At 56.6% G+C, this 12,811-nt stretch overlaps 1 protein-coding gene across 10 annotated transcripts in view; it reads left to right on the forward strand.

Annotated features, from left to right (window-relative positions):
* ARAP1 (ArfGAP with RhoGAP domain, ankyrin repeat and PH domain 1) overlaps window positions 1-12,527 on the forward strand; it is a 68,125-nt gene extending 55,598 nt beyond the window's left edge. For 5 of the 10 annotated variants that reach the window (XM_030829082.1, XM_030829083.1, XM_030829084.1 and 2 more), the window contains 14 exons: window positions 57-269; window positions 594-699; window positions 1,383-1,530; window positions 1,620-1,706; window positions 1,793-1,861; window positions 2,151-2,268; window positions 3,490-3,603; window positions 3,824-3,969; window positions 4,512-4,544; window positions 9,065-9,147; window positions 9,868-9,918; window positions 10,104-10,167; window positions 11,415-11,564; window positions 11,916-12,527. In XM_030829082.1, coding sequence (XP_030684942.1) covers window positions 57-269; window positions 594-699; window positions 1,383-1,530; window positions 1,620-1,706; window positions 1,793-1,861; window positions 2,151-2,268; window positions 3,490-3,603; window positions 3,824-3,969; window positions 4,512-4,544; window positions 9,065-9,147; window positions 9,868-9,918; window positions 10,104-10,167; window positions 11,415-11,564; window positions 11,916-11,933 — 1,400 coding nt within the window. In that variant the 3' untranslated portion in view covers window positions 11,934-12,527. The remainder of the gene's footprint in view (window positions 1-56; window positions 270-593; window positions 700-1,382; window positions 1,531-1,619; window positions 1,707-1,792; window positions 1,862-2,150; window positions 2,269-3,489; window positions 3,604-3,823; window positions 3,970-4,511; window positions 4,545-9,064; window positions 9,148-9,867; window positions 9,919-10,103; window positions 10,168-11,414; window positions 11,565-11,915) is intronic. The other 5 variants (XM_030829086.1, XM_030829089.1, XR_004033612.1 and 2 more) reach the window with 4 other exon arrangements.
* Window positions 12,528-12,811: the final 284 nt, after the last annotated feature.

Consider the following 12,811-nt stretch of genomic DNA (forward strand, 5'->3'; position numbering starts at 1 on the left):
CCCGCCCCATGACGTAATGCCTCAGGCCCCAAACGCTTGGCCCCGCCCCTCCTTAGGCCTGACCTCTGAGGGCATCTACCGCAAGTGTGGGCAGACATCGAAGACGCAGCGGCTGCTGGAGAGCCTGCGGCAGGATGCGCGCTCTGTGCACCTCAAGGAGGGCGAGCAGCACGTGGATGATGTTTCCTCGGCGCTCAAGCGCTTCCTGCGCGACCTGCCTGATGGGCTCTTCACTCGCGCCCAGCGCCTGGCCTGGCTGGAGGCCTCAGGTGGGCCCTGCAGCCCGTGCCCAGCCTCCTCCTCCTCCACCCATCCCTCCGGACTCTTGCGCCCTTCCCTTGTGGCACTTGCACTGGGCTCACCCTAACCCACAGGCTCCAGTTGCCCTCCTCTGCTTCTCATTCCTATCGCCACTACATACAGAGCCCGGGCCCCTGGAAGACCGAGAGTTCCTTACCCTGGTTGAGTGCCTGGCCTGCATTGACTTGGAGGGCACAGGGACTGCTGTCAGCCACCAAGAGAGGCACAGCAGCCCAGGTGGGGTGGGGGAAAGATAGAGGGGGTTTCTGACTTGATTTATCTTTCCCACCCAGAGATTGAGGACGAGGAGGAGAAGGTCTCCAGGTACCGAGAGCTGCTGGTGCGGCTGCCCCCTGTTAACCGGGCCACAGTGAAGGCCCTTATCAGCCACCTGTACTGGTGAGGGATGATACCATTGTGAGACTCTGGGGGGATGGGGTGAAGGTTCTTCTACCCCCACCCTGGCTGACTACCCTCCCCTGGGAGCCAGCTGTGCTTTCGCACCAAGTGCTGACTGTGATCTGCCCTAACATTGGACATTTGTAGAGCAGGGGTCCCCAACCCCCAGGCCACAGACCAGTACAGGTTCGTGGCCTGTTAGGAACCAGGCTGCACAGCAGGAGGTGAGTGGTGGGTAAACAAGCGTTACTGCCTGAGCTCTGCCTCCTGTCAGATCAGCCGCGGCATTAGATTCTCAAAGGATCGGAACTCTATTGTGAACTGCGCATGGGAGGTGGTGCGCTCCTTATGAGAATCTAATGCCTCTGAAACCATCCCCTGCCCCACCACCCTGTCCTTGGAAAAATTGTCTTCCACGAAACCAATCCCTTGTGCCAGAACTGTTGGGGACCACTGTTGTAGAGGATCTTTCCACTTGGGGCCAGGGTACCTTGGCTGGGTCTCCCAGCTTCCCAGTCCTGCTCCTACCAGGACCCAAGATATGGCCAGAAAAACTGTTCCTACCCCGTTAAATAGTGGTCCTCTCTGACCAGACCAGTCTTGGACCTGTCAGAAATTGACAGGGTGAGATGGGAAGCTCTGGCCTGACTCCTCACTCAAAGCCCTCCTCCTCCCCTCTCCAGTGTCCAGTGCTTCTCAGACACGAACCAGATGAATGTGCACAACCTGGCAATTGTGTTTGGGCCCACCCTCTTCCAGACAGACGGGCAGGACTACAAGGCTGGCCGTGTGGTGGAAGACCTCATTAACCACTATGTAGTGGTGTTTAGTGTGCGTCCCTGGCTGGTGGGCAGTGGAGGGCAGGGGTGAGCCTTCCAGATGGCGGTGACCACCTGTCCCTGCCTCTCACCCCTTCCCAGGTGGATGAGGAAGAGCTCAGGAAGCAGCGGGAGGAGATCACTGCCATTGTGAAGATGCGCGTGGCTGGCACTGCCAGTGGGACCCAGGTGAAGGCTGGAGCCTGGGTGGGGGGCTTGGGCCTGCCACCTGCACCCATTTCCTAGGCCCCCAGCTGAGCCCTGTCTCCCTGCAGCATGCCGGTGACTTCATCTGCACAGTGTATCTGGAGGAGAAGAAGGCAGAGACTGAGCAGCATATCAAGGTAGGTGCTGGGACCTAGAAGCCAAGGGGCTGGAGAATCAGGCTGGGCCAGGCACAGGCTCAGATGGCCAGGGGAGCAGTGCTTCCACCCCAAGGAGAGGACCAGTTTGGGACCTGTATCTGGCTGGTGCTGGGGCCTGCTCCTAAGAACCACTCAGAAATACCCCTCTCTATCCCAGGACTCCAGAAGGGCCTGAGAAGGATGGGCTCAGGCTCTGAGTCACATAGCAAGGTTGTGGCAGAGCAGGGGCTAGGCACAGGTAGGCTAATCTCCTCTTTGGTCCTTGCAGATCCCAGCATCCATGACTGCTGAGGAGCTCACCCTGGAGATCCTGGATCGCCGGAACGTGGGCATCAGGGAGAAGGACTATTGGACCTGCTTTGAGGTCAATGAGAGGGAGGAGGCAGGTGGGTGACCCTGGGCTTGTGCAGGGTATGGTACGGCTTGTCTCAGCTGTAGCCCAAGTCTGTCCTCCCCTACCCTGCACATGAGGATGGGTGGTGAAAAGGGCTTTGATGATGTGTTGCTGTCACACTGATCTCTGTGACGGTGGTGATAGGGTGCTGGCAGGGATTGAGGTTATGCCTGTCATGTGGCTGATAGAAGGGACAGTGAAGGGGTAGAAGGTGTTGGCTGTGATGGTGCTTTCTCAGGTGTCAGTGACAATGGTGATGGTTGAGGTGAGAAAGGTATTTTATGGTAAAGGTGGTCTTGATGGCAGTGGAGGATGAGGCTGTATCTGTTCATTGTTTTACTATATTGTTGAGTGCCAGGCACTGGGCTAGGGAGCCACACACACAGTCCCTGTCCTTGTGGGGGTTAGTCTGGTGTGGGATGGAGGCATTAGTCTAATGATCATACCAATAAATGTTCAACTACAGATGTGTTAACTGCTGTGGAGGAAAGACCCATGGCATTGCCAGATCTTCCCCAAGCCAGGATGGGAAGGAAGAGTAGGGGTTACTTGGTGAAGAAGGCAAAAGCCCTGTGGTGGGCAGAGGCACAGCCCGTTCAAGGAGACGAGGGCAGTGAGGGGGTGGTGACATGGGTGGGGCTGGAGATCGAGGCAGAGGCAGCCATGCAGGGCCTAGCAGCAATGCAAGACCATCGCTCCGATGTTAGTTAGTGAGTGGGAGTTTAAGAAGATTGCTACTCGCTGATGGGTGGGGAGAGGGAAATTAGGGCACACTTTGAAGGTCATGGTTTAGTCCAAGGAGAAGGCGGTAACGTGGGCTGGGGTGGCAGCAGTAGAGATGGACAGAACAGAGAGATTCGACGTGTGGATCGGGAGAGGGAAGAGGGGTTTGTTTCTGGGTTGAGCAGCCTGGCGGGTGGTGGTGGTGGTGTTTCCCTGATGGCCACGGGGAGGGTGGGAAGGGAGGCGGGGGGTGGAGATGATGGGCATGGTTTTGCACATGTTGAATTTGAGCAGCTTTGGTCACAGCCACGTGTGTCAAGCCTGAAGCTTGGTAATGGGAAAGGTGGTCGTGATAGTGGTGTTTTGTGTCGTGGCACTTGCAGACGGTTGGAGTGGACAGGGGATGTGTAGGTGATATGTGCCCATCTGCCAGCCTTTGGTGCTATCGGGCCATGTGGTCCCAGTGACGGTAGGTGTGACCTTTCCCCAGAGCGCCCCCTGCACTTTGCGGAGAAGGTGCTGCCCATACTGCACGGGCTGGGCACGGACAGCCACCTGGTGGTGAAGAAGCACCAGGCCATGGAGGCCATGCTGCTGTACCTGGGTAGGTGGTGCCTGCAGGGTGGCCAGGCTCCCGGTGGTCCCCTCTTCCACAGCCAGGGTGGGACCTGGTGGTGCCAGGTAGGAACAGCTCAGACAGAGGGCACCAGGTGGGTGGGCCTCTATGGAGAGGCTGGGGCAGGATGGGGCAGCTTCCTTCATCCTGGGACCCAGCCCCTGGGTAGGGGTTGGTGCAGCCTGTGCCCACTCCAGTCCCCCCCCAGCCAGCCGTGTCGGTGACACCAAGCATGGCATGATGAAGTTCCGTGAGGACCGCAGCCTCCTGGGCCTGGGCCTGCCCTCAGGTGGCTTCCACGATCGCTACTTCATCCTCAACAGCAGCTGCCTGCGGCTCTACAAGGAGGTCCGGGTAAGTGGCCCCGCTGGGTTCTGCCCCAGGGTGGGCACCTGTATGCCTGAATGTGCTCAGAGATTCCCCTTGGTCTGCAAGTGGAAATAGTCCCGTTGCAGGCTCTCAGGATGGCACAGCAGTGGGGGAGAACTGTAGACTCTCAAGACCCCTCCTGCTGTGGCCCTGGATGGCCACTCTACTGTGCCCTGTAGCCCCACTAGGCCCTGGCACCCGGATGCCATCACACCACTCCATGCCCATGCTCTGTCTCACTGTGCCTGTGCCTTATCACTGCACCCACAGGAACCCGTTACTTGATGACAGCCCCAAGTTGTGGCCCATGCATGCCTTGTCACATTGTATGTCATATGCCTCCTGGGCCACCCTCCCCACTCATTCTGTCCACATGCAGGTTTTCTCCCAACCCAGACTCCATTTGACACCCTCCACCTTCTGCACATACATGCCACACACACACCCCAACCCCACACATCACTGCACATGCTGTCCTGGCTCTAGACCTGGGACTTCTTCCATAACCCTGATCCTCTATCAAACAGAGCCAGAGGCCGTGGAGCGGGGCCCCTGAGACCGTGAGTAGCTGTGGGCTGACTGCCAGCTGCCTTACACCGCCTGGGGGCCAAATGAGCTGGGTGGGAGCATGGGGAGACAGCCAGGGCTCCTGGCCATCTCTAGGCATGGATCCCTGCCCCCTTGCCAGTCGGCACTGGCCCCTATCCTGGGGCCTAAGCTCCTCCCCTTTATCCCTAATCCTGTCCCAGGGTCCTTTCCCCAAGATAGGGTTCCCTATCAGTGCAGTGCTCTAGAATTTTCCAGAGGACTCAGTGTAGAAGTTAAAGATCCAGTAACGATGGCACCTAGGTTTGAATTAGAGCTCTGATCTTCATCTCCTGTCATCCCTGGAGCCACCTTATTTCCAACCCTGGACAGTGTTCCAGGACTGTCAGAATGTTCTTGCGACTGCCCTGATCCTAACATGCCAGGGTGGGACGAGAGAGGCTTGTGGGATACCCCCACCTGGGGTAGCCATCTCTCTGAGGCTCCTTGGCTGGCTATTTCCACTCTGCACACTCCTAGGAGAGAGAGCTCATCCCTCCACCCTTGGGGCTGCCCTGTTCCTAGGGGGATGCTTCTGTCTGGAAAAGGTCCTTGCTCAGGTTCTGCTGAGAATCTGTATCTCATGATGCCCCCGTGGGTCCCAGCTGTGCCTTGGGGGCCACAAAGCATAGACGCCCTGCAGCAGGGGTCCCCAACTGTTGCGAACAGGGCCGTGCAACAGGAGGTGAACATCGGGCGAGTGAACATTACTGCCTGAGCTCTGCCTCCTGTTAGGTCAGCAGCGGCATTAGATTCTCATAAGAGTGTGAACCCTACTGTGAACTGTGCAAGCGAGGGATCTAGGTTGTGCGCTTCTTACGAGAATCTAATGTCTGAACATCTGAGGTTTTACAGTTTCATCCCGAAACCATCCCCCCACCCATGGAAAAATTGTTGTCCACAGAACTGGTCCCTGGTACCAAAAAGACTGGGGACTGCTGCCCTGCAGGATGGGCAACAGAGACATGGTTCCAAGCCCGGTGGTCTAGCCTGAGCTCCCACAGCTACCCCCCACCCCATCCCCAGTGTCTTCAGCCTCTTCCTGCCCCTTGCATTTCCTGAGGTCATCTGAACAGGCTTGGCTGCCATGGCAGGAGCAGAGCAGATAGAGCAGGACCTCATCTCCTTCTCTTTGCACTTTGTGCCTCTTCTAATGCATGCTGGGCTCCTGCTAACCCTGTGGGAAACGCCATCTCTTCTCTCCTTTGTCCTTTTCTGTGATCACATCCTCACTTCTGAGCCTATCTGCCCATCCAGTCAATCCCCCTTGGTTCTGGGATGCTATCTCCCTGGCCCACTCCCTCTAGGAGTGCTTAGAACCCTTGCTGTGGGCAGAAGGGAGGGAAGATGGCTGAGGCACCTGGAAAGGCACCCTGGGCATGGAAGGAAGGAGGCAGGAGAGCTAGAAAAAGGGATGAGATCTAATGTTCCCTAAGGAACCAGGCTCGCTGGGCGCGGTGGCTCATGCCTGTAATCCCAGCGCTTTGGGAGGCAGAGGCGGGCGAATCACGAGGTCAGGAGATCGAGACCATCCTGGCTAACACAGTGAAACCCCGTCTCTACTAAAAATACAACAAATTAGCCGGGCATGGTGGTGGGCGCCTGTAGTCCCAGCTACCCAGGAGGCTGAGGCAGGAGAATGGCGTGAACCTGGGAGGCGGAGCTTGCAGTGAGCCAAGATTGCGCCACTGCACTCCAGCCTGGGCAACAGAGCGAGACTCCGTCTCAAAAAAAAAAAAAAAAAAAAAGGAACCAGGCTTAGTGCTGGCCCCTCACATACTGAGACATGGAATCCTTACTACTGTTCTCTGAGGAAGAGGGCTGTCCCCACTTCCAGGTGAGAAAACAGGCTTTGTGTGACTTGCCCAAGGCCATCTATAAGTGTAGACTGGGACTTGCACCCAGGTTTCTTAGTGTGGAAAAGCAAGCTTGTATTCCTGGAAGTCTCAGATTTGAGGACTCAGCAGGGAGGGGTGCTCAGCACAGGGTAGGTGGTGCTCTCCACACCCCAGAGACAGCCAACACCTCTGGCCTGGCAGAGGCCCTGAGCAGATGTGGGCTGGTTACCACGGGGTTATCAATTCTGGCATTTGTTGGTTTATGAGGCAGTAGGACAGAATATTTGAAACTGGGACAATCTCAGGTGATTCAGTAGGATACATGTCCACTTGTGCCTTATCCTGGGGGTCTCCTCTTGTTAAAGACCCTGAGACACCTGGAAAAGGCACATGCTAGAAAGATCTTGGTTCCAGCAGAGATCCTTAAGCATCAAGAGTAAATGTCATTGTCTGCTCATGGCCCCATGCCTTGGAGATGCTGGAAACATGAGCTGTCTGATTAGAAATGTCCTTGGGCCAGGTGCAGTGGCTCATGCCTGTAATCCCAGCACTTTGAGAGGTCAAGGTGGGAGGATTGCTTGAGTCCAGGAGTTTGAGACCAGCCTGGGCAACATGGTGAAACCCTGTCTCTATAAAAATTAGCCGGACGTGGTGGTGCATGCCTGTAGTCCCAGCTACTCAGGGGGCTGAAGTGGGAGGATGGCTTGATCCCATGAGGTGGTGTTGCAGTGAGCTGAGATTGCACCGCTACACTCCAGCTTGGGGGATTCATTCTCAAAAGGAGATTGCATTGACTGACATCCTTCCCTCCCAAGACCCACTTCTGCAGACTTTCTGACTCAGCCACCCTTACATCACACACATGCCACGCACATCAGACCCCAAGAAATCGGAGGCCTGAGGGTTGTGTTTTCATTCTTGGAGCCACAGCCTGGTTTGAATGCCTTGATCCCTGCAGTTGCCTCTGCACCGACTGGGCCTGTCCCGTCCACCCTCAATTCACTTGACTGCTTGCTTCTAGTTCTGTTCCCCTCCCACCCACAGCCTGACTTCATCCAAACCCACAGCCTGTTTTCCATCCCCTCAGCCCGATTCCTCCCGTACCTGGAGTCTAGTTTCCCCCACAGCCTTCCTCTCTCATGCCCAGAGCCTTGTGTTTTCCATGCCTGCAGCCGAATCTCTTTTATAGCCTCTGTCTCAGTCTTTCCGTTTCTGCCATCAGCTGTCTTCCAGTTTGCAGGCCGATCGCTCTAGTGCTCCCAGCCTTGCTTCTTCTGTGTGTGCAAGGTTTCTTCCTTGTATTCCCCCATATCTTGTTTCTTCCATGTCCGAAGCCTGATTTCCTCCCGCCTGCCTAATTTCCTCCCTGTCTGCAGCCCTGATTGTTCCATGCCTGCAGCCCAGTTGGTTCCAGGCCCTCCTGGGCACATGGCCATCATCAGGTTAGGTGCTGTCTGTAGAAGACATGAGGCTTTCCAATCAGCAGGTATCAGGGTAAAAGCAGAGTGAAAAGTCCTTACTAAGGCCCTCCTAAGCCACACCCCCTGTGAGAGCACAGAGGTCTTCTCCAGTTCCTAAGCAGCCCGTCCTTTTGTGATATCACAGGAAGTCCACCAATTCCTGAAACTTACCCCTCCCCTGGCTGTCCCTTCTCTGGCCCCTGCTGAGGAGCCATGCCTGGAGGTGGCTGGGAGCAATGGTGGGGAACACGGGGGAGGTGGCTCAGTCTTTGACCCCCAGTTTCGGTTGTAAGTGAATCCCTCTCCCCTGCCATTCACTCTGGTGCCCCTGTGGGCTCCAGGGGTGCCTGGTAGGGGTAGGGCTTCAAGCAAGTGGCTCCCAGAGCAGGAGGAAGCCTCATTAGCTTGACCTCCAACCAGCCTCTTCCTTGGGGGTCATTGCCCCCATCCCTCTGCCTCCGAGCCAGCCTGCTCCTTCCAAGCCCAGACCCATATGCAGAGGCGGGGGCCAGAGGTGAACATTTTGGCAATCTGGTGTCCCTCCCCAGTACATTGGTCTCTCGCTTCCTGACCTAGACCATTGGGAAGTTCTTCCTGTGGTCTATTGAACAGCTGTTCTGCTTCAGCTTGAGTCATTAGCCTTCTTGTGGAACCAAAGAGCTAGTAACTGCTGGTCCCTCAAGCCTTCTCTTCACACAGTCAACCCTGGAGACTCCGTGGGGCAGGGAGGGCTGAGAAATGAATAACCTGAGATGAACATAGACACGAGCAGCCAACCAAGGCTCTCTGATCACACCCACTCGTTCCAGCTTGGTGCTGGGGGAGGATGTGCAGTTCTCCTTCCATGTACAATCTGATTCAGGGTGATGCTTCAAGTCCTCCAGTTTGCAGGGCATCAAGGTGGTGCTGGGATTCGCTGTTACAGATGTCCCAGTTGGGACGGCTGCCTCGGAGACTGAGGGTTGACTGTCTGATACTGCTGTAGGGAGACAGGCCTTGGGGGCCTAGGGCTGGGAGGTTGGTTGGGCTAGATTGTGAAAAGGGAGGGCTTTATCAGGAAGGCTTCTTGGAGGAGGCGCCCTGTGCTGGGATGCAAAGAGGGCTGGGGAGTGGGAAGAGGGAGGTGCCCAGTCGGGAGAGCGGCCCCAGTGCCCTTTCTGCAGACTATAGTGCCCTCTTCTCCTCACCCCACCCCAGAGTCACCGGCCTGAGAAGGAGTGGCCTGTTAAGAGTCTGAAAGTCTACCTGGGAGTGAAGAAGAAACTCAGGCCACCCACCTGGTAAGCTGGGACTGGGCAGATAGGCCTGCCTCTGGGGCCTGTGGGGGCTCAGAACTGATGGGGGAGGCACAGCTGGGGTTTTTAATTTGACAGAGGTCGGTGCAGGGGCTCTGATGGCATGGTCCCCAGACCAGCAGCATCACCTGGACACACCTTCAACACAAATTCTTGCCCAAGTGCAGTGGCTCATATCTGTAATCTCAGTACTTGGGGAAGCCAAGTCAGAAGGATTGCTTGAGCCCAGGAGTTCGAAGCCAGCCTGGGCAACATGGCGAGACTCTGCCTCTACAAAAAAATACAAAAATTAACTGGGTTTGGTGGCACGCTACTCAGGAGGCTGAGGTGGGAGGATCGCTTGAGTCCGGGAGTTTGGGGCTGCAGTGATCCGTGGTCACGACACTGCACTCCAGCCTGGGCGACAGAGTGAGACCCTATCTCAAAACAAAAAACAAAAAACAAAAAAACACAAATTCTCAGGTGTCACCCCATTCCTACCGAATCACAGATTCTGAGGGTAGGGCTGGGGCTTAGGGATGTCAAGGGCCTGCGAGGCTGGTTGGGGCTGAGAGAGGAAGAGGCCAGGATGTGCCACTCTTGTGAGAAGGCTCTGAACTCTGGCTCTGGCTCTGGCTGTGGCTTCTGGGCTCTGTCCTGGGAACTGGGGCATTGAGCCTCTATGGCCTGTCAAACACCCCACTTTTCTCCCTTCTTCCTCTGCAGCTGGGGCTTCACAGTGGTGCATGAGACAGAGAAACATGAGAAGCAGCAGTGGTGAGTGAGCGCCTCATCCTGAGATCCCAGGCTGAGGAAAGATGGTGGCACGTCCCCCTTGATTGGGTCCCTCGTCACTGCCCAGATCTGTGTCCACTAGCAGACCCTGGGCTGGGGAGGTGGACACGGTGTTCTCTGCTCAGTCAGGCCTTTGGCATCATGTGGGTCCGTGTCCCACCCTGCAGGTACCTCTGCTGTGACACACAGATGGAGCTCCGGGAGTGGTTCGCTACCTTCCTGTTTGTGCAGGTACCAGGTGCAGAGTGTGGGGTGTGGGGTGGGTCCCTGGAGGCTTCCGTTATGGAGAATGGGGACATTGGCTTCTGTGCTATTCAACCCACCCCTTGCTTCAAGGAGATTTTGAGTTGCTTTTAATTCACTTGCTAGTTTATTCAATAAACCCTTCCTAGCACCTACTGTTAGTCCAGCCCCAAGCCAGGGATGCTAGGGACAGACAGGACACAGACCCTGCCCTTGGGGCACCCCTCATATGGACAGGAAAACAGACTCAGAAGTGGCCAGTCATAGCCCAGTGTGATCAGTGCTGTGGTGGCAGTGGAGAGCCCAGGGGATCTGAGTCTTAGGAAATGTGGGAGAATTCACCAAGCAAAGAGGAGGGGGATGGCTTCTAGGCAGAGGGAACGGTTTAGGCAAAGGTCCAGAGATATGCAAGAGAAGCACAGATTGTTACAGTGGAATGTGAGGGGAGAAGCCAGGAGTGCTGGAAGTCAGCACAGGAAAGGGAGTGAGAAGCAGAATCTCAAAGAGCCTTGTAGGTCATGCCAGGGAAACTGAACAGGACACAGAGGTCAGTGGGGAACCACTGGCGGGGGTGGGGGTGGCATTTAGGCAGAGTGTGGTGCAGGCTTGAGTCTTCGAGGGCTCACTCTGGGTGCAGCGTTGGGCAGTGGGACTGGGGGTAGAACCCAGAGGTGAGCAGGCCAGTGAGGCAGTGGCTGTGGTAGCCCAGGCAGGGACATGGTGGGGATGACTCCTGAGCCAGAGTAGGGCCAGAGGCTGGGTTAGACTTAAAACAGACGAATTAAGACAAAGACTTTTTAAAGTGAAAGCTCATAAGTGTTTAGGGAAAAGGGAGACAAAACGACCAGGGTGCTGGGCTGAGTTCTTTCTTGGAGCTGTGTTCTTTTAGCCCTGAGCTTCCTGGTAAGTGAAGCCTAAAGGGAAACGGTGGATTCTGTAGTTACCGGTTCCTAAGACGGGGTGCAGACGTGTTCCTCTAAGAGAAATGTTTTCTTGGTTCTTGGAGGGGTTTGTGGATCTGGAGATGGGAGTTGTTGAGTAACAGAACTGGCCATGTTTTGCCAGAGATGCAGTCATGTTCTCCCCACAGCTGCTTCTCATATTGGCTGGGATCAAAGCTGAGGGTGTCATCTCAGACCACAGCTGGAGGCATTTCTGGGAAGGGTGGGCAGATCTGAGGCTGAGTGTCTGAGTGAACTGAAGCTGAGCCCAGCCCCTTCCTCTCTGCTCCCCAGCATGACGGCCTGGTGTGGCCCTCAGAGCCCTCACGCGTGTCCCGGGCGGTGCCTGAGGTCCGGCTGGGCAGCGTGTCACTGATCCCCCTTCGAGGTAGTGAAAACGAAATGCGCCGGAGTGTGGCTGCCTTCACCGCGGACCCTCTGTCTGTGAGTGGCTCTCCATGTCTTTGGGCAGGGGGCTGGGGGCCTGGCTGGGTGCCTGCCTTCTACTCCACAGTAGATGATTGCCCTGGTTGCCCTCCCTGATTGCCCTCTGGCCCCCTCCCTCCAGCCTCGGTGGGGGCCCTCATAGGCCTCTTTGGTTGACACCATTCAAAGGAGCCCCTTCTTCCTGGCCCTGGAAGCTGGGAGTCCCCTCTCTCTGACCCTGGAAGCTGGGAGCCTGGCTGACTGGAGTGCTCCCCGGCTGGCAGTGGAGAGTGCCTGCAGCAGCTTCAGCGGGGCACCGGCCCCTCTGGGCCTTCACAAAATACCTGTGCGTCTCTTGCCTTCCTGCAGCTCCTGCGCAACGTCTGAGCACAGGAGCCCATCCTTGGCTCTAGGATTCCGCCGCTGGAAGCCTTCTGTTCAGACACCCCTTATGCTCCAAGGCCTGGTGTGAGCCAGCAGGGGGTGCATGGGAAACTGCACCCCACAACCCACATCCTCCATCCTGACTGCAGCATGGGGTTCCCCGGCAGGGGTGGGAGGCAGCAGGGTCAGCCTGGGCAGGAACCTCTCCCAACTCTGTCCAGGTGTTCAGACCTCTTGGCCCAACCTGCTCACCCCACCGGGTTCACTGTCCTTGTGGGGCTGGAGAGATGGGCATAAGTCAGGAACTTGGGAGGACCACCACCCTTTCAGAGGTGTGAGGCCCTGGGGTCCTGCCGGAAGGGAGCCCCCTGCTCCTCCCAACAAACTCCAGAACAGCAGAAAGCGGGTGCTCTAGAGGAGCACTCAGCTCAGGGGGAGGGAGCTCTTGGCTGAGCTTCTACAGGGCTGAGAGCTGCGCTTTGGGGACTTCAGCCTTCCTTCCAGTCTGGGCTGACTGGGGGGTCCAGACTACCTGATGCCCCTTCCCCAATTTGGGGACTTTTTGATAATATAAATATATCTGTATATTTTACCCTATGGTGCTGAGGCCTGTGATTGGTTAAGGGGATTGGATGTCCTGGGGTAGGAGGGGACAGGAGGTCGGGAAGCCCAGGGGTGAGTGCCTAGTGCCTGAAGCTGAGAACCTAGGCCTTGCTTTCTTCAGGCCCTGAGCTATTCAGACAACCCCCTTCCCCAAGCAGAGCCCTGGCTTGGCTCCATGCCTTCCCCATTGTACTATCCTGCAGCCAGGCTGGGAATGCCGGTCCTTTCGTGGCCAGCACTGACCCTGGCTGGACACAACCCCCTGTTCTGCTGCAGTC

This window comes from Nomascus leucogenys, chromosome 15 (assembly GCF_006542625.1).
Source record: "Nomascus leucogenys isolate Asia chromosome 15, Asia_NLE_v1, whole genome shotgun sequence".
Taxonomy (NCBI): Eukaryota; Metazoa; Chordata; class Mammalia; order Primates; family Hylobatidae; genus Nomascus; species Nomascus leucogenys.